This window comes from Haematobia irritans, chromosome 1 (genome assembly GCF_050003625.1).
Source record: "Haematobia irritans isolate KBUSLIRL chromosome 1, ASM5000362v1, whole genome shotgun sequence".
NCBI lineage: Eukaryota > Metazoa > Arthropoda > Insecta > Diptera > Muscidae > Haematobia > Haematobia irritans.
In genome coordinates, this window is record NC_134397.1 from 139,584,561 (window position 1) to 139,610,759 (window position 26,199).

A 26,199-nucleotide genomic window follows, 5' to 3' on the forward strand; every position below is an offset into this window, starting at 1 on the left:
AAATTTTTAACTCCGATTTAGTTGAAATTTTGCACAGGGAGTAGAATTAGCATTGTAGCTATGCGTGTCAAATTTGGTAGAAATCGGTTCAGATTTAGATATAGCTCCCATATATATGTTTTTCTCATTTCGACAAAAATGGTCAAAATACCAACATTTTCCTTGTTAAATCGCCACTGCTTAGTCGAAAAGTTATAAAAATTACTCTAATTTTCCTAAACTTCTAATACATATATATCGAGCGATAAATCATAAAAAAAACTTCTGCGAAGTTTCCTTAAAATTGCTTCAGATTTAAATGTTTCCCATATTTATACCCTGCGCCACACTGTGGAACAGAGTATTATAAGTTAGTGCATATGTTTGTAACACCCAGAAGGAGACAAGATAGACACATGGTCTTTGGCAATAATGCTCAGGGTGGGTCCCTGAGTCGATATAACCATGTCCGTCTGTCTGTGAACACATTTTTGTGATCAAAGTCTAGGTCGCATTTTTAGTCCAATCGCCTTCAAATTTGGCACATGTTCCTAATTTGGGCCAGAATAGAACACTATTGATTTTGGAAGAAATGGGTTCAGATTTAGATATAGCTCCCATATATATATTTCGCCCGATATGGACTTATATGGCCCCAGAAGCCAGATTTTTGGCCGAATTTGGTTGAAATTTTGCACAGGGAGTAGATTTAGCATTGTAGCTATGCGTGCCAAATTTGGTTGAAATCGATTCAGATTCAGATATAGCTCCCATATATATCTTTCGCCCGATATGCACTTATATGGACCAAGAAACCAGAGTTTTATCCCGATTAGTTTGAAATTTTGCACAAGGAGTACAATTTGTAGTATAGTCATGTGTGCCAAATTTGATTGAAATCGGTGCAGATTTAGATATAGCTCCCATATACATGTTTTTCTGATTTCGACAAAAATGGTCAAAATACCAACATTTTCCTTGTTAAATCGCCACTGCTTAGTCGAAAAGTTGTTAAAATTACTCTAATTTTCATAAACTTCTAATACATATATATCGAGCGATAAATCATAAATAAACTTTTGCTAAGTTTCCTTAAAATTGCTTCAGATTTAAATGTTTCCCATAGTTTTTACTTAAATTGTGTTTCACCCCAGAGCATTAGCCAACTTAAATTTTGAGTCTATAGATTTTGAAAAGTCTATCAAATTCTGTCCAAATCGAGTGATATTTAAATGTATGTATTTGGGACAAACCTTTATATATAGCACCCAACACATTTGACGGATGTGATATGGTATCGAAAATTTAGATCTACAAAGTGGTGCAGGGTATAAAATAGTCGGCCCCGCCCGACTTTAGACTTTCCTTACTTGTTTTTTATTATATAGTTTTATTTTAGAATTATTTACATAAAAAGGACTATTTTAAAATTAATGAATATAGTTTTTACTTTTTATACACATTGTTTTTATTTTACACCACATGTTTACAAGGGCAAGTTATTTCCTTTCGTCCATTTTTCTGCATCTGAAAAATATAGAATAAATTTAAAACAACTTTAAATTTTTTAAACACATAATTTAGAGTTACAGAAAAACTTACCTTATAATCCGTTCACAATATTTGAGTCTTCAACTTTCAATGATCAAAATTTTAACGTCTAAATTATTCTGCACTGCTTTGTATTTTTTATCTGATATCCCGTTAACTTTCATTAAAAGAGGAAAAAAATTGTTATCTACGACAATACGCAGGACGCTGGCAGTGAACATGTCGATGATGACATCTGCACAGTACTTCGATTATCGAGTCGACAAGTAGCGACATTTGCACAGTACGTCGATTATAATGTCGACAAACAAATGTATTGTAGACAACATTAAGACCATGTCGATAAAATTGTCTACAGAAGGCATATTGTTTTCAATATTTTCTTTAAGACGTCTTTGAAGACAAATTCTTCGTAGACAGATTTCCCACTGGGGTAGTACTACAGGGAACTATAAATCGGTTGCATTAGGAACTACTTTGTGTATTTCACATGAAATGGAATTCGATGTTGCAAGTTCAAATGCTGCCTTATGCTTTTAGGCCTATGTAAAAAAAACATAATTTAATGTATTTTATGAGCGAATAAATAATTTTTTCTGTTCGCTAATACTGTTTTTATACCCTCCACCATAGAATGGTGATGAGGGTATAATATGTTTTTCATTCCGTTTGTAACACATCGAAATATAGTTTTGCTACTACATAAAGTATATATATTCTTGATCAGGGAGAAATTCTAAGACGATATAACCATGTCCGTTTGTCTGGCTGTCTTTCTGCACCCAGAGAAGGAATATGATCACCTCAAACATGTTTTAAGAGCAAAATGTTATTTTTGGGTGGTGACCATATAACATTGTTTTCGCAACCATATTATTTCCTCGGAAATCATGTATCTGATTTCGGCAAGCAGGTTATATTTGACGAGAAAATAACATTTTAGTGACAAACATGTTACATGGCCACCATACAAAAATAACATTTTGCTCTTGAAACATGTTTGAGGTGACCATATTCCTTCTCTGCGTGTGTTGTCATTATGCTACAGTATTCAATAATGAAGCTACCGTAATGAAATTTTGTCTGCAAACACGACTCTCAGATTTTGGGTCTTGAGCGTCCAGAAACCCCAATTTTTATCCTTTTTGCTGAATTTCGAAATCTAGCCATATTTTGGGTGTATAAAAAAGTGTGTCGAATATCGGTACAACCCCCATATAGCGCAATCAACATCAATTAAATTTTTAATTAATCAATTAAAACAAGTATATATGGCCGTAAGTTCGGCCAGGCCGAATCTTATGTACCCTCCACCATGGATAGCGTAGAAACTTCTACGAAAGACTGTAATCCACAATCGAATTACTTGGGTTGTGGTATCTTAAATCGTTTTCTAAATTATGAGTTAGTCCATACGTGGTATATATTAGACAAAAAAGGTATGTGTAGGTAAGTCTACAAATAATTACGAATCGATGTGGACTTTTGCACGGTACGTAGGGAGCCACAATTGAAATATGGGGGTCGCTTATATGGGGGCTATATACAATTATGCAATTGATATGGGCCAATTTTTGTGTGATTGGGGATCGATTTATCTGAGGGCTATACATAACTATAGACCGATATGGACCTAGTTAGACATGGTTGTTAACGGCCATATACTAGCACAATGTACCAAATTTCAACTGACTCGGATGAAATTTGCTCCTCCAAGAGGCTCCAAAACCAAATCTCGGGATCGATTTATATGGGGGCTATATATGATTATGGACTGATATGGACCACTTTTTGTTAAATATCATATACTACTACCACGTACCAAATTTCAACGGGATGAATTTTGCTTCTCCAAAAGGCACCGGAGGTCAAATCTAGGGATCGGTTTATATGGGTTATATATAATTATAGACTGATATGAACCAATCCCTGTATGGATGTTGGATACCATATAGTAACATCACGTACCAAATGTCAACTGAATCAGATGAATTTTGGTCTTCCAAGAGGAAGAGAGGAGGTCAAATCTGGTGATCGGTTTATATGGGGGCTATATATAATTAGAGACCGATATGGACCAATTTTTGCATGGTCATTAGAGACCATATACTAACACCATGTACCAAATTTCAGCCGGATCGGATGAAATTTGCTTCTCTTAAAGGCTCCGCAAGCCAAATCGGGGGATCGGTTTATATGGGGGCTAGATATAATTATTGACCGATAGGTTAGGTTAGGTTAGGTGGCAGCCCGATGTATCAGGCTCACTTAGACTATTCAGTCCATTGTGATACCACATTGGTGAACTTCTCTCTTATCACTGAGTGCTGCCCGATTCCATGTTAAGCTCAATGACAAGGGACCTCCTTTTTATAGCCGAGTCCGAACGGCGTTCCACATTGCAGTGAAACCACTTAGAGAAGCTTTGAAAACCCTCAGAAATGTCACCAGCATTACTGAGGTGGGATAATCCACCGCTGAAAAACGTTTTGGTGTTCGGTCGAAGCAGGAATCGAACCCACGACCTTGTGTATGCAAGGCGGGCATGCTAACCATTGCACTACGGTGGCTCCCAATTATTGACCGATGTGGACCAATTTTTGCATAGATACACTAACACCATGTACCAAATGTCAACTGAATCAGATGAATTTTGGTCTTCCAAGAGGCTTCGCAAGCCAAATATAATTATTGACCGATGTGGACCAATTTTTGCATAGATGTTATAGACCATATACTAACACCATGTACCAACTTTCAGCCGGATCGGATGAAATTTTCTTCTCTTAGAGGCTCCGCAAGCCAAATCTGGGGATCGGTTTATATGGGGGCTATATATAATTATGGACCGATGTGGACCAATTTTTGCATGATTGTTAAAGACCATATACTAACACCATGTACCAAATTTCAGCCAGATCGGATGAAATTTGCTTCCCTTAGAGGCTCCGAAAACCAAATCTGGGGATCGGTTTATATGGGGGCTATATATAATTATGGACCGATGTGGACCAATTTTTGCATGGTTGTTAAAGACCATATACTAACACCATGTACCAAATTTCAGCAGGATCGGATGAAATTTGCTTCTCTTAGAGGGTCTGCAAGCCAAATTTGGGGGTCCGTTTATATGGGGGCTATATGTAAAAGTGGACCGATATGGCCCATTTGCAATACCATCCGACCTACATCAATAACAAATACTTGTGCCAAGTTCCAAGTCGATAGCTTGTTTCGTTCGGAAGTTAGCGTGATTTCAACAGACGGACTGACGGACAGCTTAGATCGACTCAGAATTTCACCACTACCCAGAATATATATACTTTATGGGGTCTTAGAGCAATATTTCGATGTTTTACAAACGGAATGACAAAGTTAATATACCCCCATCCTATGGTGGAGTTTATAAAAATGGTTCTTATAAATCCAGAATCTGATATAGTCTTCATATGTAAAATCTTTAAATTTATCTTCGGGAAGTGTACTGGTTGAACTGTTCTGCTTGGGAGAATATCTGTCATCAAACCTCCCTGAAATTTCAAAGAAAACTATAATATTTAATTCATGGTGGTGGGTATTTAAGATTCGGCACGGCCGAACTTACTGCTGTATATACTTGTTTGAATTTATAAACGATGCTACTTTTATACTATTTTCCTGAAAATGGAAATCTAGAGGTTTTTAAGTCCACAGAAAAAAATTTCACGAAAATTTTTCCAATTGAAGTCTTAATTGAGTTTTAAAAAATATTCAATTAAAAATTTTATTAATTCAAAAAATTTTTTAATATATATACTTTATGGGGTCTTAGAGCAATATTTCGATGTGTTACAAACGGAATGGCAAAGTTAATATACCCCCATCCTATGGTGGAGGATATAAAAATGGTTCTTATAAATCTAGAATCTGATATAGTCTTCATAGATTAAATCTTTAAATTTATCTTCGGGAAGTGTCCTGGTTGAACTGCTCTGCTTGGGAGAATATCTGTTATCAAACCTCCCTGAAATTTCAAAGGAAACTATAATATTTGATTCATGGTGGTGGGCATTTAAGATTCGGCACGGCCGAACTTACTGCTGTATATACTTGTTTGAATTTATAAACGCTGCTACTTTTATACTATTTTCCTGAAAATAGAAATCTTCGATCAAAAAATTTCACGAAAATTTTTCCAATCGAAGTCTTAATTGAGTTTTAAAAAAAATATTCAATTAAAAATTTTATTAATTCAACAAATTTTTTAATTGAAACAAAAATTAATAGTATCAATTAATTTTTTAATTAATACTTTCATTTCTGTGATTGAAGACATTTCAACTAAAAATTAATTGGTTCAATTAATTTAGTGATTGAATCAGAAAAGCAATTTTTGTGTATCGGTAAGGAGATGTTCCAAATTTAGTATATATCGAGTCAAGTTTAGATTAATGCATTATTTATTGGCTTAAACTTTATGTATATTTAAATAAATATTTATCGATCGTTTTAATTTTCTACAATGTTGCATATTATTGCCGGTTATCCTAAGTAATATTCCCAATTAACTTCTTTGTTTCAGGAACCGTTGAGATTACCACAGTACTGTCAGCCGTATTTGGCGTGATAGCGTTAATGCTATTGTTTTTTCTGTATGTCAACCGAAAATGGTGTTTTCATGCCCGCCGTGGACTACATTGTTGTGATGAGAAGCATTTGGCATCTAAATGTGTACAAAAGCTATGTAAGTATTAGCGTAAAGTATTTCCTTTTAATCTGTACTCAATATACATATATGCCTACATTTTTATGTTTCAGCACGAAAGCGTCGTTACGACAACACTAGTTCTGATTCAGAAGAGGATATATTGAGAAGATTACGTTTGCAGCAGGCCCGTATTGCTTCATCGACCAGTGGGAGTGGATCTTTTACCATCTATGGCATAAATCAACTGAATCCATTGTCTCAAAATTTCAATTATTTCAACAGTGACCTACAACGTGTAACTGTAGCACCTCGAGATTCTTCCAAGGATCCTTTGGCCATAGCTGAGCGAGGCAAAGTTGGTATACCATCGTCACATAGTGAATGTAGTTCAAATGATTCAGTCGAAGCGTCAATTGATAGTCAGACTGGTATACTAAGTGGCGAAAAGAAAGGTAATTTTTGTTTTAGAAGTATGGCAAGCAAGAGTTCATTTCTCTTAATCAATTTCACGATTTTTTTCTAAAGAGAAATATCTCTAGTGTATTGTTTCTTGTGTATGAAGTCATTTTTTAGGGTACTATCTAGCTTTGACCCTTTCGACCCCGAATTTTTACATGTATCGTAAACTTTTTTTTTTACTTTTAATCATGTTGAATTCATTTAAGAAGTGTCTAGCCAAAATTTCGGGTCGCCACGCCCATTCGTTTAGGCGGTAGAGAATGTTGCCTGTGGGCAACTTTAGGCAATTGTGGCTTCTAAATAGCTTGTGTTCTAATGTAACTCACGCTCAGACACATTCACGAAGAAATTTTTGTTCTCACGCACGCCATGTGGGTAGGAATTCAAGCTTACACAGTAAAATTAACGAATTCGTGGCCCATTAGTATACTGAGCCACATTCACGGTTTCACATGAATCACACGTGCTTCACGAAAATGTTTTGTTTTTATACACTGCGCCACACTGTGGAACAGGGTATTATAAGTTAGTGCATATGTTTGCAAGACCCAGAAGGAGACGAGATAGAGACATGGTGTCTTTGGCAAAAATGCTCAGGGTGGGCTCCTGAGTCGATATTGCACAAGAAGAACAATTAGTACTACAGTCAAGTGTGCCAAATTTTATTGAAATCGGTTCAGATTTAGATATAGCTCCCATATATATCGTTCGCCCGATGTACACTCATATGACCACAGTGGCCAATCTTTTACTCCGATTTAATTGAAATTTTGCACAGGGAGTAGAATTAGTATTATAGCTATGCGTGCCAAATTTGGTTGAAATCGGTTCAGATTTAGATATATCTCCCATATATAGCTCTCGCCCGATTTACACTCATATGACCACGGAGGCCAATTTTTAACTCAGATTTAGTTGACATTTTGTACAGGGAGTAGAATTAGCATTGTAGCTATGCGTGCCAAATTTGGTTGAAATCGGTTCAGATTTAGATATAGCTCTCATATATAACTTTCGCCCGATTTACACTCAATTGACCACAGAGGCCAATTTTTTGCTCCGATTTAGTTGAAATTTTGCACTAGGAGTACAATTAGTATATATAGTCATGTGAGCCAAATTTGATTGAAATCGGTTCAGATTTAGATATAGCTCCCATATATATGTGTTTCTGATTTCGACAAAAATGGTCAAAATACCAACATTTTCCTTGTTAAATCGCCACCAGGGTTGGCCTGTCACAAACTGTGACTTTTGCGACATACATTTGCGACGGTATAATACGTATGTCGCAAAAGTCGTAAACCTACTGTAGAAAACCTAATTTTGAATAGAAGAAATCCTGAACATTTTTTAATTTAGTTTGACAGCATTCGCTGTGAGTTTCTGTAGAGATTTGTGAAAGTTTTCCCACGGTTAAGCCTATTTTCTTAGGTGGTATCAAAATTCCCGTTGGTGAGTGTGCAAAATACCTTGGGATTATATTGGACAGGAGACTGAACTTAAAGCTAAGAAAGGACGAGAAAATCCACGGTTACCCTGTACTCGTGCAAAAGGCAATAGGGAAAATGTGGGGACTGAAACCGAAAATTGTGAACATTCCTAGGAATTGAAACTTCTTCGCACATACCATCGTCTTGGATATCATCGAATTCGCTGCTTAGCTGACGCGACTAAAGTATTTTGAGTTTGCGACTTTTGTTACTTTTTCTACATTTACGACGCATATGTGACGTTTACAACTTTGCGACAGTCGCAAACCTAAAAAAGTTTGATACAAAGTTGTAAAAATGACTGTAATTTTCCTAAACTTCTAATACATACATATCGAGCGATAAATCATAAATAAACCGAAAATTGTGAACATTCCTAGGAATTGAAACTTCTTCGCACATACCATCGTCTTGGATATCATCGAATTCGCTGCTTAGCTGACGCGACTAAAGTATTTTGAGTTTGCGACTTTTGTTACTTTTTCTACATTTACGACGCATATGTGACGTTTACAACTTTGCGACAGTCGCAAACCTAAAAAAGTTTGATACAGACCATCTCTGATCGCCACTGCTTAGTCGAAAAGTTGTAAAAATGACTGTAATTTTCCTAAACTTCTAATACATACATATCGAGCGATAAATCATAAATAAACTTTTGCGAAGTTTCCTTAAAATTGCTTCAGATTTAAATGTTTCCCATATTTATACCCTGCGCCACACTGTGGAACAGGGTATTATAAGTTAGTACATATGTTTGTAACACCCAGAAGGAGACGAGATAGACACATGGTGTCTTTGGCAATAATGCTCAGGGTGGGTCCCTGAGTCGATATAACCATGTCCGTCTGTCCGTCTACCCTTCCGTCCGTCCGTCTGTCTGTGAACACATTTTTGTGATCAAAGTCTAGGTCGAAATTTAAGTCCAATCGCCTTCAAATTTGGCACATGTTCCTAATTTGGGTCAGAATAGAAACTTATTGATTTTGGAAGAAATCGGTTCAGATTTAGATATAGCTCCCATAAAGGGCGATACGGTCGTTTATTTAAAAAATTAAATTATATTTCTTTTTCAAGTTCAATTAGTATAAAATTCAGGAAAAATATTCAGTTAGGCTTTCGCTTTTCCAAATCCGAATTGCCGGGCCTCACGCTTGACACCTGCCATCAGACTTTGTACAGCCACCTTGTCCGCCTTCTTCGCCACAGAAAGCCAGTTTTCCTTGAACTGCTGCTCGTCCTTAGCAGTTTTTTTGGTCTTCTTTAGGTTCCGCTTGACAATAGCCCAGTATTTCTCAATTGGGCGGAGCTCTGGCGTGTTGGGAGGGTTCTTGTCCTTGGGAACCACCTGCACGTTGTTGGCGGCGTACCACTCCATGGCCTTTTTACCCTAATGGCAAGATGCCAAATCCGGCCAAAACAGTACGGAACAACCGTGTTTCTTCAGGAAAGGCAGCAGACGTTTATTCAAACACTCTTTCACGTAAATTTCTTGGTTGACAGTCCCGGAAGCTATGAAAATGCTGCTTTTCAAGCCACAGGTACAGATGGCTTGCCAAACCAGATATTTCTTTGCGAACTTTGACAGTTTTATGTGCTTGAAAATATCTGCTACCTTTCCCCTTCCTTTTGCCGCATAAAACTCCTGTCCCGGAAGCTGCTTGTAGTCGGCTTTGACGTAGGTTTCGTCGTCCATTACCACGCAGTCAAACTTCGTCAGTATCGTCGTGTACAGCCTCCGGGATCGCGCTTTGGCCGTCGTATTTTGTTTATTATCGCGATTTGGAGTCACTACCTTCTTGTAAGTCGAGAGTCCGGCTCGTTTTTTGGCTCGATGCACGGTTGTAGACGATACACCCAGCTTATTTGCGGCATCTCGGAGAGAGAGATGCCGCAACTCTCTTTGTCTTCTCAGCGGCTTCCGGGTTTCGATTTCCCCCCGATCCAGACTTCCTGGCTGTCGACAAACGTTCCCCAAACACTTTAATTACATTTGTAAGGGTTGATTTGGCAACTTTTAGCGATTGTGCCAGCTTTGCGTGCGAGTAGCTCGGATTTTCGCGATGCGCGAGCAAAATTTTGATACGCTGCTCTTCTTGCATGGACGGCATTTTGACAACTGAAGAGTGAATTCCTAAATCAAAATAGGAGCAACATTCTACACACACACACCTTCAAAATGAGGGGTGTTCAGGTTTTTTAAATGCAAAATTGAAAGAAATACGTCAAGTTTATATTGACCAAATTTTGACCGTATCACCCTTTATATATCTTTCGCCCGGTATGCACTAATATGGACCCAGCAGCCAGAGTTTTATACCGATATGCTTGAAATTTTGTACAAACATAACACTTAGTTGTATAGTCAAGTGTGCAAAATTTGATTGAAATCGGTTCAGATTTAGATATAGCTCCCATATATATCTTTCGCCCGATTTGGACTAATATGGTCCGAAAAGCTAGAGTTTTGGCCCAATTTGGTTGAAATTTTGCACAGGGAGTAGATTTAGCATTCTAGCTATGCGTGGTTGAAATCGGTTCAGATTTAGGTATAGCTCCCATATATAGCTTTCGCCCGATTTACACTCATACGACCACAGAGGTCAATTTTTAACTCCGATTTAGTTGAAATTTTGCACAGGGAGTAGAATTAGCATTGTAGCTATACGTGCCAAATTTGGTTGAAATCGGTTCAGATTTAGATATGTCTCCCATATATATATATATATATATATATATATATATATATATATATATATATATATATATATATATATATATATATATATATATATATATATATATATATATATATATATATATATATATATATATATATATATATATATATATATATATATATATATATATATATATATATATATATATATATATATATATATATATATATATTTTCTGATTTCGACAAAAATGGTCAAAATACCAACAGTTTCCTTGTTAAATCGCCACTGCTTAGTCGAAAAATTATAAAAATGACTCTAATTTTCCTAAACTCCTAATACATATATATCGAGCGATAAATCATAAATAAACTTTTGCGAAGTTTCCTTAAAATTGCTTCAGATTTAAATCTTTCCCATATTTTTTTATACCCACCACCATAGAATGGTGACGGGGGTATAATAAGTTTGTAATTCCGTTTGAAACACATCGAAATATCGATTTCCGACTATATAAAGTATATATATTCTTGATCAGGGATAAATTCTCAGACGATATAATGATGTCCGTCTGTGCGTCTGTCTGTCTGTTGTAATCACGCTACAGTCTTCAATAATGAAGCAATCGTGCTGAAATTTTGCACAAACTCGTCTTTTGTCTGCAGGCAGGTCAAGTTCGAAGATGGGCTATATCGGTCCAGGTTTTGATATAGTCCCCATATAAACCGACCTCCTATATATATATATATATATATATATATATATATATATATATATATATATATATATATATATATATATATATATATATATATATATATATATATATATATATATATATATATATATATATATATATATATATATATATATATATATATATATATATATACATATATATATATATATTTTCTGATTTCGACAAAAATGGTCAAAATACCAACATTTTCCTTGTTAAATCGCCACTGCTTAGTCGAAAAATTATAAAAATGACTCTAATTTTCCTAAACTCCTAATACATATATATCGAGCGATAAATCATAAATAAACTTTTGCGAAGTTTCCTTAAAATTGCTTCAGATTTAAATCTTTCCCATATTTTTTTATACCCACCACAATAGAATGGTGACGGGGGTATAATAAGTTTGTAATTCCGTTTGAAACACATCGAAATATCGATTTCCGACTATATAAAGTATATATATTCTTGATCAGGGATAAATTCTCAGACGATATAATGATGTCCGTCTGTGCGTCTGTCTGTCTGTTGTAATCACGCTACAGTCTTCAATAATGAAGCAATCGTGCTGAAATTTTGCACAAACTCGTCTTTTGTCTGCAGGCAGGTCAAGTTCGAAGACGGGCTATATCGGTCCAGGTTTTGATATAGTCCCCATATAAACCGACCTCCCGATCTGGGGTCTTGGGCTTATATAAATCGTAGTTTTTATCCGATTTGCCTGAAATTTGAAATCTGGAGGTATTTTATGACCATAAAGAGGTGTGCCAAAAATGGTGAGTATCGGTCCATGTTTTGGTATAGCCCCCATATAGACCGATCTGCCGATTTTATTTCTTGGGCTTATAGAAACCGCAGTTTTTATTCAATTTACCTGAAATTGGAAATCTAGAGGTATTGTAGGACCATAAATACGTGTGCCAAAAATTGTGAGTATCGGTCCATATTTTGGTATATCCCCCATATAGACCGATCTCCCGAATTTACTTCTTGGGCTTATAGAAACCGCAATTTTTATTCAATTTACCTGAAATTGGAAATCTAGAGGTATTGTTGGACCACAAATACGTGTGCCAAAAATTGTGAGTATCGGTCCATATTTTGGTATAGCCCCCATATAGACCGATCTCCCGATTTTACTTCTTGGGCTTATAGAAACCGCAATTTTTATTCAATTTACCTGAAATTGGAAATCTAGAGGTATTGTAGGACCACAAATACGTGTGCCAAAAATTGTGAGTATCGGTCCATGTTTTGGTATGGTCCCCATATAAAACGACCGGTATTGGGCTTATAGAAACCGTAGTTTTTATCCAATTTGTCTGAAATTGGAAATCTAAAGGTATTTTAGGACCATAAAGAGGTGTACCGCCATATGGACCGATTTCCCGATTTTACTTCTTGGGCTTCTAGAATCCGAAATTTTTATCCTATTTGCCTGAAATTGGAAATCTAGAGGTATTTTCGGGTCATAAAGAGGTGTGCCGAAAACGGTGAGTATCGGTCCATATTTTAGTATAGCCCCATAAGAACGATCGCCCGATTTAACTCCTTGGGTTTCTAGAAACCGTAGTTTTTATCTGATTTGCCTGAAATTGTAAATATTCTGGTATTTTATGCTCACAAAAACGTGTATCGGATTAAGTTTTTATCGGTCCATTTGGTAATGCCTCCATATAGACCGACTTCACTTCTTGAGGGTGTAGAAGGCGCACTGATCATGAAAATAGCTCAATGTAAAATTTCTATATTTTACTTCTACAGATTTAAGATTTCAAATCAAGACGTTATTTTATAATTTTCTTGCATACTTACAAGAGATGTTAATGATTCCTCTAAAACTCAAACAAAAATGGTTCTTATAAATCCAGAATCTGATATAGTCCTCATAGGTGAAATCTTTAAATTTATCTTCGGGAAGTGTCCTCAAGTCTTCAAGCCCTCCTGAAATTTCAAAGGAAACCCTAATATTTGGTTCATGGTGTTGGGTATTTTAGATTCGGCCCGGCCGAACTTAGTGCTGTATATACTTGTTTTTTACTAATATTGTGTTCCACCCTAGTGCATTAGCCGACTTAAATTTTGAGTCTATAGATTTTGTAGAAGTCTATCAAATTCTGTCCAGATCGAGTGATATTTAATTGTATGTATTTGGGACAAACCTTTATATATATCCCCCAACACATTTGACGGATGTGATATGGTATCGAAAATTTAGATCTACAAGGTGGTGGAGGGTATAATATAGTCGGCCCCGCCCGACTTTAGACTTTCCTTACTTGTTTTATTTTGAACCCATGCCATTTTAACTGGCGGTGTAAAAAACCAAAGATAGAGACTAAAAATGGGGCCAAATATGTCATATCGTTAAAATACGAATGGGAATTTTGATTAGCATAGAAGATGCATGTCTCTGATATAAAGTTTTTCCCTTATCCAAAAGTCGATAAACTTTTCAATGAAGTCTCTTTGCCATCATATTTAAATGATTCGACTTCAAAAACTGCTTATATTTACATGAAAAAAATATTTTGTTTGAATAAGGTCCACTTTGCTTTAATAATTCTGAAAAATTATTTAAAATTAATGAAATCGTCTTTAGGTTTGTTGACTTGTTGTATCTTAACTATAGCGCTGAAAAGTAGGAGATGGTTTTCAATACTTTATTTCAAAGACTTTCAAAGACCCATCTTTTAGTGTACCGATCGTCTTAGAATTAAATTCTGAGTCGATTTAGCGATGTCCGTCTGTCTGTTCATGTATTTTTGTGTGCAAAGTCCAGTTCGCAATTTAAGTCCGATCGTCCTCAATTTTGGCATATGGTTTTTTCGGCTCAAAGACGATCCCTATTGATTCAGTTCAGATTTAGATATAGCTGTCATATATATTTATAACCGATTTAGATATAAATGATATATATATCAACCGATCTTCTTCCAATTTCGTATATTAGAATATTTTGTATTTTGCAGAGTATCAGCCAAATCGGCTTAGATTTTGATATGGCTCCCATATATAGTTTTCGCCCGATTTACACTCCTATGGCTCCAGAAGCCAATGTTTTATTCCGATTTGCGGTAAATTTTGCACAGGGAGTAGACTTTGATTAGAAAACTCACAGGCAGACGGACATAGCTAGATCGATGGATCTGGGACCCATCCTGAGCATTATTGCTAAAGACACCATGTGTCCATTTCGTCTCCTTCGGGGTATTGCAAACATATGCAATAAGTTATAATATCCTGTTCCACAGAATGCGCATTCTTTTCTAGTACAAATTATTTTTTTTTTTTTCATAAAAAGAGAAACAAAATAATGACCTTTGTTAGCTCATTCTTAATCATGTAGTATTGTTTCTTTTTGTTTTTCTTCTAGAACGTCATCCATCAATAAGTAAAACTTCCGATATATCAAATAGTGCTCCGCTGAAAGAGGCTCGCATTGATCTAAGTGGAGAATCTACAAAAACAGCCAAATATCAAAAAATCTCAAATAGTTCAAATGCAACAACACCACCACGCCAAGAAAGTTTAGACGATGTGCCCAATATTCAGTGCAACAATAATGTCCAAACAACCACCAATAATAATAATAATAATAACAATAATGAAGATGTAAGTATATATCGAAATTTCACCAAACATATTGAGTAATCCAGTTGATATTTCCATTTTTTTGTATTAATAGGAACCTTTGTTTGATACCAGCGATTTAAGATCAATTAAATCCGATGATATATCACTGCAGACTCAGTGCTACGGAAAATCTGGCAGCATTGAAATATCTCTCTTATATGATGCACCCATGCGCAAGATGACCGTGCATGTGCTTCAGGTAATTAAATTATATAAATACTGGTACAGACACGCACAATTAACGTAATTCTTTCCTCCGAAACGACTCAATATTAGGTTAGGTTAGGTAGGTAGGTGGCAATACATTATTTTAGGCTAGACTAGACTATTGAGTCCATTGTGATACTACAAGTGGTGAAATTTGCTCTTATCAATGAGTTCTGCCCGAATCTATGTTGAACCCATTGACAAGGGACCTCCTTCGTATAGCCGAGTCCGAACGGCATAAACAAGCCTTCGTATACAAAGCGGTCACACTAACCATTGCAGCATGGTGACTCCCTTCAGTAATAAGTTTGTGGATCACAACGTACAAATGGAAATATTAATGGAAACATTATAATATTTCCAAACAATCCAACAGAAGATGACATACAGGCTGGCTGTTATATATTGTAATAAATTATGTACTCTAAAGCATAAAAAGTCGGAAATAATATAATATTTTAAAATCAGTGTAGATTTGTTCGAATTGGTCTTCAACTGGCCTGACAAAGCCATCATACGCTGCATGAAACTGCCTCTGGCTCGTTCCCGGCAAAGCATCGTCGTGAGGTGATTGACATTAGGGTATTTTTAGTGTCATCCTTACTCTCCAAAATGATTCAGGCACAAAACTCCAAAGGATTGATATCCAAAATCTAAGGAAGCGAGGAACCATGTTTTAATCCATTTTTGGTTGAGACATGCTGACTCCTATTGGAATGTCCAGGGTCTGCGTCTGAAATATTTGTCTGTCCAAGAACCGTATTTAGGACATTTTCCTGATATTGATAAGGCATTTATTTTGACCCCACGCTCGGCGAAGTGTGACCATCGGCCGTTACGGAAGCCTACACCATTATCATCGGCGGCATTTAAGTTCTGGCTGCAATTGGTATGTGTACATTTTCAACTGATCTGTTTGTAAAGTAATCCCTTATAAATTGTTCAATTCGTAAGGGATTCTGATCAAAGGGAGTCGTATTTTGTAATTGGCCACTTTCGTGTAAGCGAAGCAACTCCTTGACACCAGCCTAACTAAAATGCATCGATGACCTCCTGCACATTTGGACCTTCAATTGCTTTAATCCAAGTTCAATTTGCATTCTCGGGATATCTTCAGCTTCTTCGCTTTTTGGAACATTTCTGGTGATGTTCCCGCCCCTTTTCGTCCATATTTTGGACGCGATGGTGCGACAAACAACAGATTTATTCAAATTTATTCAAGGGCTCTAGCCATCGCAAAAAACTTTATTTCTGAATTCAATAAAATATATCAAAATGATTTTGACGATGTGGGGACTTCATCCTTTTTTAGATAAGCATAGCAAGAGCAAATTGCTTTCTAACATCTAGAAACCTATAGTGGTACCACATCTATCATAACTCAGATGTCAACATTACCGGAGAGAGAAAAAACATATTGTGTTCAACCGAAATTGGGACCCTTACAACCCTTATTTCTAACAGAAGGTGTTAATTTGAACAAATCAATGTATATACCCTGCACCACACTGTGGAACAGGGTATTATAAGCTAGTGCATATGTGTGCAACACCCAGAAGGAGCCGAGATAGATATATGATGTCTTTGGCAATATTGCTCAGGGGCGGCCCTGAGTCGATCTAGCCATATCCGTCTGTCTGTGAAGACATTTTTGTAATCAGAGTCTAGGTCGCAGTTTTAGTCCAATCAAATTCAAATTTGGCACAAGTATGTATTTTGGGTCAGAATAGAACACTATTGATTTTGGAAGAAATCGATTCAGTTTTAGATATAGCTCCCATATATATTTTTCGACCAATGTCTACTAATATGGCCCCAGAAGCCAGAATTTCAGCCTGATTTACTTTAAATTTTGCACAAGGAGTGCAATTGATAGTGTTGTGAAATGTGCCGAATTTGGTTGAAATCGGTACAGATTAAGATATATGTATATATAAATATATATATATATATATATATATATATATATATATATATATATATATATATATATATATATATATATATATATATATATATATATATATATATATATATATATATATATATATATATATATATATATATATATATATATATATATATATATATATATATATATATATATATATATATATATATATATATATATATATATATATATATATATATATATATATATATATTATACCCGATATATACTTATATGTCCCCAGAAGGCATAGTTTTGCTCTAATTTGCTCTAAATTTTACACAGGGAGTAGAATTAATATTTTAGCTATGCATGCCAAATGCAGATTTATATATAAATCCTGTACATTTCGCCACGGATTCAAAATAAATGTTATTTTAGAATCAATATTTTTATATTTTACAGAAAACACGAACTTGACAATTTGTGTAACTATGATATTTATTATTTCAATTTCAGGCACGCGGTGTACCCACCCTGGGCAATGGCCAGCAATGTCACACGCAAGTGCGCCTTCTAATGTTGCCGAATAAAAAGCAAAAACATAAGACAAAAATACGCTCCGGAGAAAATCCACAATATGTGGAGAGTTTTCTATTACATCGTGTCACACCGGAAGAGGTGAATAACATGGGTCTGCGTGTTCGTCTTTATGGTTGCGAACGTTTGCGCAAAGAACGACTGATTGGTGAAGCATATGTAAGCTTTGCTACCATAGACTTAGAATTGGAAACAAATCTATGGTTACCCTTGGAGCCAAGAAATACATCATCGGTAAGTTATTTGAAATAGGTTTCAATTAATAGGACTAGAAATTATAGTCAGAAGTGAAAAAAATGACTTTGGCACGTTTTGTAGATATTAACTTTTCTATCTTTAAAAATATTGAGTCTATTAGCCATGTCTGTCCCTATGTCCGTCTTTCGATATCACACTAATTGTCTAGCGAATTGAGATATCAGCTTTAAACTTGGTACAAAGATTTTTAGTACTATATACAAGTACATCCCCCGTATCCGATCCCTTGATTTGGCTTCTCAAGTCTCATGATAACTTATTTGTCATCAGATCTGCCGAAAATGTTGTTCTAATGATGGTACTCACTTCTAAGCAACCACATTAAAATTGATCCATATTGCTCTAAGCGTGTATAGTCTTCATATAAACTGATACAGAGATTTGTCTTCTTCAGTGTCCTAAAGGCTTGATTTACATCCGATCTGATCGAAATTCGGTCACGGTTAGTAAAATTCTATAAAATATGGTAGATTTTTTACTGTTTAGTAGATTAGTAGAATCCTTGATGTGTTAATAGATTTTGCAAAATACTCATCTTATATAGAAATAACATTTTGACAAAATTTTCTATAGAAATAAAATTTTGACAAAATTTTCTATAGAAATAAAAATTTGACTAAATTTTCTATAGAAATAAAAATTTGACAAAATTTTCTATAGAAATGAAATTTTGACAAAAAATTTTATAGAAATAAAATTTTTACAAAATTTTCTATAGAAATAAAATGTTGTCAAATTTTTCTGCAGAAAAATATTTTTGACAAAATTTTCTATAGAAATAAAATCTGTGACAAAATTTTCTGTCGAAATAAAATATTTACCAAATTTTCTATAGAAATAAAATTTTGAGAAAATTTTCTATAGAAACAAGTATGGAAAGTCTAAAGTCGGGCGGGGCCGACTATATTATACCCTGCACCACTTTGTAGATGGTTAGGTTAGGTTAAAGTGGCAGCCCGATTAAGATTCAGGCTCACTTAGACTATTCAGTCCATTGTGATACCACATTAACTAAAAGTACCCATTACATATGGGCACTTCTAGTTTTAACCGCTGAACCTTCTTGATTATTTTTCTTTGTTGAACCAACCAGATTGTTCCAAAAACATTAGCAGACTGCTTAAGTTAACGTTTTCCAGATCCGCCAGTAATCTGAAGCTATATGCTCCTAAAAGTTGCTTGCGCTTTACACAAAATGCAGGACACTCACACAAGAGGTGTTTAATTGATTCTTTTTCCTCCGCATCATGACAGCTCATACAATAGTCATTATACTTCGCGCCAATAGTTTTTGCAAAATCGCCTATCAGGCAGCGACCCGTTATAGCAGATATCAGGAGTGATATCTGACGTCTCGAGAACATTAGCATATCTAGTGTGCGGTTTAAGTTGAAATGGGGCCATATTTGCTTGGTGTCGTTACAACCCTTGCAATTCTCCCATCGAACATTTGCCATCCTAACAGCCTTCTCACGCAGCATGAGCTTGCAGGTAGCTAGGGGCATACCAACAAATTCCAGTTCCCCTGGAATATGTAAGGTAGTCCCTAGCCTTGCCAACTCATCCGCTTCGCAGTTCCCCGGTATGTTCCTATGGCCAGGCACCCATATTAGGTGAATATTGTACTGCTCAGCCATCTCATTGAGAGATTTGCGGCAGTCGATGGCCGTTTTCGAGTTGAGGAACACAGAGTCCAAGGATTTTATTGCAGGTTGACTGTCTGAGTATATATTAATGCCAATATTTGTTGGAACATTACTTCTCAGCCAATTCGCCACCTCTCTTATTGCTAATATTTCAGCCTGAAAAACACTACAGTGATTAGGTAATCTTTTCGCTATTCGAATTTCCAGATCTTTAGAATATACTCCGAACCCCACTTGTCCATTCAATTTGGAGCCATCAGTATAGAAATCTATATATCTTTTATTTCCCGGGGTCTGTGTACACCACGCCTCACTGTTGGGAATTAGAGTTTCAAACTTTTTGTCGAAAAGTGGTTTTGCCAGGGTATAATCCACTACGTTAGGCACATCTGGCATTATTTTGAGGACCGAACTATGACCGTACATTTTTTCCGACCACAGCGATAGCTCGCGCAACCGCACAGCCGTTGTTGCAGCTGACTGTTTGGCCAAAATGTCTAAAGGCAATAGATGTAGCATGACATTAAGGGAGTCTGTTCCTGTCTTACTAAATGCGCCTGAGATACATAAGCTCGCCATACGCTGAACTTTATCTAAACAAGTCGGTTTCTGAAGTGCCGGCCACCAGACTACAACACCATATAGCATTATAGGTCTAACTACTGCAGTGTATAGCCAATGCACAATTTTTGGTTTTAGTCCCCACTTTTTCCCTATTGCCTTTTTGCACGAGTACAAAGCTACCGTGGCTTTTCTCGCCCTCTCTTCAATATTAAGCCTAAAATTCAGCTTCCTGTCCAAAATAACGCCAAGGTATTTTGCACACTCACCAAAGGGAATTTCAGTACCCCCTAAGGAAATGGGCCTAACCGTGGGAGTTTTACGATCTTTGCAGTACATGACTAGTTCTGTCTTTGCTGGATTTACACCAAGACCATTATCTTTCGCCCATTTCTCAGTCATCCGGAGAGCTCTCTGTATAATATCTCTGATTGTGGATGGGAATTTTCCCCTGACTGCTAGCGCCACATCATCTGCGTATGCCACCACTTTTATCCTTTCTTTTTCTAGGGAAACCAGAAGGTTGTTTATAGCAACATTCCAAAGAAGAGGTGATAGAACTCCTCCTTGGGGAGTGCCTCTGTTCACATACCTTTGTATGTTTGCTTGCCCTAGTGTGGCTGAAATACGTCTCTTTATTAGAAGTTCGTCTAACAGCCTAAGTATACCTGGATCAACATTCAGAGTTGTCAGTCCATTTAATATCGAGCTCGGATGGACATTATTGAACGCCCCTTCGATGTCTAGAAACGCCACGATTGTGTATTCTTTGACAGATAGTGAGCTTTCAATAAAGCTGACTAGTTCATGCAATGCGGTCTCAGTAGACCTGCCCTTCGAGTATGCATGCTGTCGTTTCGAGAGCAAACTTGAATCCACGCTAGTTCTAAGATACATGTCTATCATCCTCTCCAGGGTCTTAAGTAGGAATGAGGATAAGCTGATTGGTCGGAAATCCTTCGCACTCGAGTGAGAGGCTTTTCCTGCTTTAGGTATGAAGACGACTTTTGTTTCCCTCCACTTTTCTGGAATATATGCTAAGTTTACACATCGTTTATATATCACCGTCAACCAAGGGATAACTCTTTCAGCCACTGCCTGTAACTCCGCCGGAGTAATTCCATCAGGTCCGGGGGATTTGAATGGTCCAAAGCTATTTAAAGCCCATTTTATTCTAGATTCCGACACAATTTCCTCGATAGGAAATGATCGCTGAGCCTCTGTTACACCGCCGGAACATGGTTCAACCGTCTGATTTCCAGGGAAGTGTGTGTCCAAAAGTACCTCCAACGTCTCCTCACTGGACGTTGTCCAATTTCCCTCCGATGTTTTAATGAAACCTGGAGCGGTGTTAGTGGATGCTAGTACCTTCCGTAGTCTGGAAACCTCTGACGTATTCTCAATACTGCTACAGTAATCATCCCAAGAGTTTTGTTGAGACCTTCTCAGTTCTCGTTTATATTCTCTCAGATTCATCTTGTAAGTGTCCCAATCCTCCGGAGCTCTTGTGGACTTTGCTTTGTTAAAGAGCTTCCTGCAGGATTTCCTCATATTACTTAACTCCGTAGTCCACCATGGCGGCCCATTTTTTCCCCTTGGCTTTCCTCTAGGGCAAGTAGCTTTCAGTGAAATGTTGAAGGCCTTAGTAATCCGCTCCACTGCGTGTTCGATATCTTGCACAGTGCTCATATTTGTCTCCGGCATTTCCGGTATCATCGAATTGAACGATTCCCTATACCTATTCCAATCAGCTTTCCTAACATTTGGCGGAAATATGGTCTTTGAAGTACGAACAGCCAATCTGAAACTGATGTAGCGATGATCTGAGAAGCTATATTCCCTCAAAACTTGCCACTCAGATATCTTATCATTCAGTTCCGGAGAGGTCAACGTTACGTCCAAAACCTCTTGTCTGTTCCTGGTGACGAAGGTTGGTGCATCTCCCTTATTGCAAACTACCAGGTTAGTACGCAAAATAAACTCTATTAGCGACTCTCCCCTTGCATTAGTATCATTACTTCCCCAAATACTATGATGTGCATTTGCATCGCATCCCATAATGAGTTTTGTCTTTGTTTTTAGTGACTCCTCAACTAAGGTCTTAACGGCACAGGGTGGCATCTCCCTATCATGTCCCATGTAGACCGAAGATACCCAATATTTGCATGTGGATATCTCTAGACTGGCTACGACAGTGTCTGCATTGCTCAATGAAGGAAGCAGAAACAAGTTTAGTTCGTTTTTAGCAATTATACATGCTCGATTTATATCGGTACCGGTATTATGCAAAAGTTTGAAACCCGGAGTGCTTAATTCACAGATCTTGTTCTTATATATGTATGGTTCTTGAATAAGAACTATATCTATGTCTCCTTTCATCAGGAGAACTTTTAAGGCAGCACAAGCGGCCTTACAATGGTGAAGATTTATCTGGAGGAACCGTAGAACCATCCAAATTTTCAACCACCGTCACATCAGCCGCTTCAATTGAGTCATCAAGGGCTTCCTCTTCACAGATCTCGGTGACTCTCGCAACAATCCGCGGTTCAGTTTTGGTGAGGCTTGAGCCTGTAGAAACTTCCCGCATATGATTTTCGCCATAGTCTGCAGGTTTTATGTCTCCTTCGGCTTCGCTAGGAGATTTTTCCACTGCTGACTCTACCGGAGGCTTGTCCGTTTCGGAATCCTTTGGCTGATCGCTTTTGTATACCTTCATATGGATATCATGAAAGCCATAACTTACGCGTCCTTGGGTCTGGGCTAGATGTGGCAGCGACTCTATGTTTAATATAAACACCGCATGTCGTCTTGGTCCATCCACCTCATCCAAACGACCAACCTTCCAATCGGCGGTTGGAAGATCTGGGTTACATTCTTTTAGTCTCTCTAGTATTGACTCAGGATCAGGAGGGTTTGCCGGCTAGGTTTAGCCGGTATGTCTTTTTTATCGACTAACTCCAAAGCGGCTCCTTCCCAAACTTCACCAATTAGCATCAATGCAGCTTTAAAGCAATCCATAGACCTCTGGTCTGCAAAAGCTATTAACTTATATCGTCCTTGATACCATCCAGCATCTTGCCGTCGAGGACTTGGTCCGGGAAACTTTTTTCGCACCTCTGAGTAGACACCAGACATCGCGTTCTCAATTTCCCCCCATTTTTGCCTTGGAATCATACCGTCCAATGCTCCTTTATTAATAATAGCCATCACAAGGCTGTCTTTTGCAACTGAGGCAAACGATCTTTGATCCCGTTTAGAGGATGGCAGCTCATCCGGTGATCGTTCCCTTTTTCCAGCTTCAAGAATTCCTTGAGCCCATTTTAAGGAATCGCTTTGCTTAGCCGACAACGTGCTTGGGTCGACTGATCCTAATTTCTTTAGGATAAACAAAGCATTTCTTCGTTCCTTGAATCTCTTTCGAGAGGGATTGCCTCCTTTTGATATCGTCACCTTAGAAAAGGTTCGACTTGCCAAAGTGTCACCGCCAGTCGACCCGTCTACAGGTCGACTAATTGGGCCTGACTCTTGGTCGATGCCCAAATTTATAACTTCAGTCGTTACCCGTCCACTGGGCCCTGAAGTTAGCAACCCAGTGGATGACTTTGAATTTCGCTGCATGGTGGTTTATTATTTCCACCACACGTGAAATTCGTAATAAGTACTTATTACGATGAAATACTCCGCTATTAAAAAAACACGTCCGTTCAGTTCGACGGTTGAAGAACCAATATCCCTCTCGGGCTTGCAAAAATTGCCGTAGTGGACGGTATTTCACGTCCCCATGGCGGGGTATTGGTTAAAGTTTTCAACTAGCAATAATCGCACCTCAGTAGAACTTCATTGGTTACGATATCGCCTCTGCGCAAAGATATAAATTTTCGGTACCATATGACAACCGTCAACTGTGATGGGGGCTATATATAAAGATTTGTCCCAAATACATACATTTAAGTATCACTCGATCTGGACAGAATGTGATAGACTTCTACAAAATTTATAGACTCAAAATTTAAGTCTGCTAATGCACTAGGATGGAACACAATGTTAGTAAAAAAAAAATATGGGAAACATTTAAATCTGAAGCAATTTTAAGGAAACTTCGCAAAAATTTATTTATGATTTATCACTCGATATATATGTATTAGAAGTTTAGGAAAATTAGAGTCATTTTTATAACTTTTCGACTAAGAAGTGGCGATTTTACAAGGAAAATATTGGTATTTTGACCATTTTTGTCGAAATCAGAAAAACATATATATGGGAGCTATAACTAAATCAGAACCGATTTCAACCAAATTTGGCACGCATAGCAACAATGCTAATTCTACTCCCTGTGCAAAATTTCAACTAAATCGGAGGAAAAAATTGGCCTCTGTGGGCAAATGAGTGTAAATCGGGCGAAAGCTATATATGGGAGCTATATATGGGAGCTATATATGGGAGCTATATGGAAAGCTATATATGGGAGCTATATATTTCAAGCAAATTTGGCACGCATAGCTACAATGCTAATTCTACTCCCTGTGCAAAATTTCAACCAAATTGGAGGAAAACTCTGGCTTCTGGGGCCGTATTAGTCCATATCGGGCGAAAGATATATATGGGAGCTATATCTAAATCTGAACCGATTTCAATAAAATTTTGCACATTTGACTATACTACCAATTGTACTCCCTGTGCAAAATGTCAACCGAATTGGGGTAATACTCAGGCTTCTAGGGCCGTATAAGAGCATATCGGGCGAAAGATATATATGGGAGCTATATCTAAATCTGAACCGATTTCTTCCAAAATCAATAGGGTTCTATTTTGACCCAAAACACATACTTGTGCCAAATTCGAAGTTGATTGGCCTTAAATTACTACCTAATCCCTTGGTTACAAAAATGTGTTCACGGACAGACGGACAGACGGACATGGCTATATCGACTCAGGAGCCCACCCTAAGCATTTTTGTCAAAGACACCATGTGTCTATCTCGTCTCCTTCTGGGTGTTGCAAACATATGCACTAACTTATAATACCCTGTTCCACAGTGTGGCGCAGGGTATAATAAAATTTTGAGAAAATGTTCTATAGAAATAAAATTTTGAGAAAATTTTCAACAGAAATACATTTTTGAGAAAATTTTCAATAGAAATAAAATTTTGACAAATTTTTCGATAGAAATAAAATTTTAACACAATTTTCTATCGAAATAAAATTTTGACAAAATTTTCTATCGAAATAAAATATTGACAAAATTTTCTATCGAAATAAAATGTTGACAAAATTTTCCATCGAAATAAAATTTTGACAAAATTTTCTGTAGAAATAAAATTTTGACAAAATTTTCTATAGAAATAAAATATAGAAATAAAATTTTAATTTTCTATAGAAGTAAAATTTTGACAAAATTTTTTATAGAAATAAAATCTTGACAAAATTTTCAATAGAAATAAAATTTTGGCAATTTTCTCTATAGAAATAAAATTTTGACAAAATTTTCTATAGAAAAATATTTTTTGACAAAATTTTCTATAGAAATAAAATTTTGGTAAAATTTTCTATCGCAATAAAATTTTCTATCGAAATAAAATTTTGACAAATTTTTCTATAGAAATAAAATTTTAACAAAATTTTCTATCGAAATAAAATGTTGACAAAATTTTCTATAGAAATAAAATATTGGCAAAATTTTCTATCGAAATAAAATTTTAACAAAATTTTCTATCGAAATAAAATTTTGACAAATTTTTCTGTAGAAATAAAATTTTGACAAAATTTTCTATAGGAATAAAATTTTGAGAAAATGTTCTATAGAAATAAAAT

General features: G+C 36.5%; 1 protein-coding gene and 1 non-coding gene across 2 annotated transcripts in view; one reads left to right on the forward strand and one right to left on the reverse strand.

The window, feature by feature from the left end:
- The window catches only part of Syt14 (Synaptotagmin 14), a 46,915-nt gene that overhangs the window by 15,839 nt on the left and 4,877 nt on the right, over nt 1-26,199 (forward strand). Inside the window, 6 exon segments of the mRNA XM_075302691.1 lie at nt 1,701-1,848; nt 6,062-6,265; nt 6,328-6,669; nt 14,966-15,204; nt 15,278-15,424; nt 17,843-18,157. Of these exon segments, the coding sequence (XP_075158806.1) occupies nt 1,701-1,848; nt 6,062-6,265; nt 6,328-6,669; nt 14,966-15,204; nt 15,278-15,424; nt 17,843-18,157 (1,395 nt within the window).
- On the reverse strand, nt 24,120-24,258 carry LOC142222803 (U4 spliceosomal RNA). The gene has a single exon (XR_012718402.1). It is a non-coding gene; the product is annotated as a U4 spliceosomal RNA (small nuclear RNA).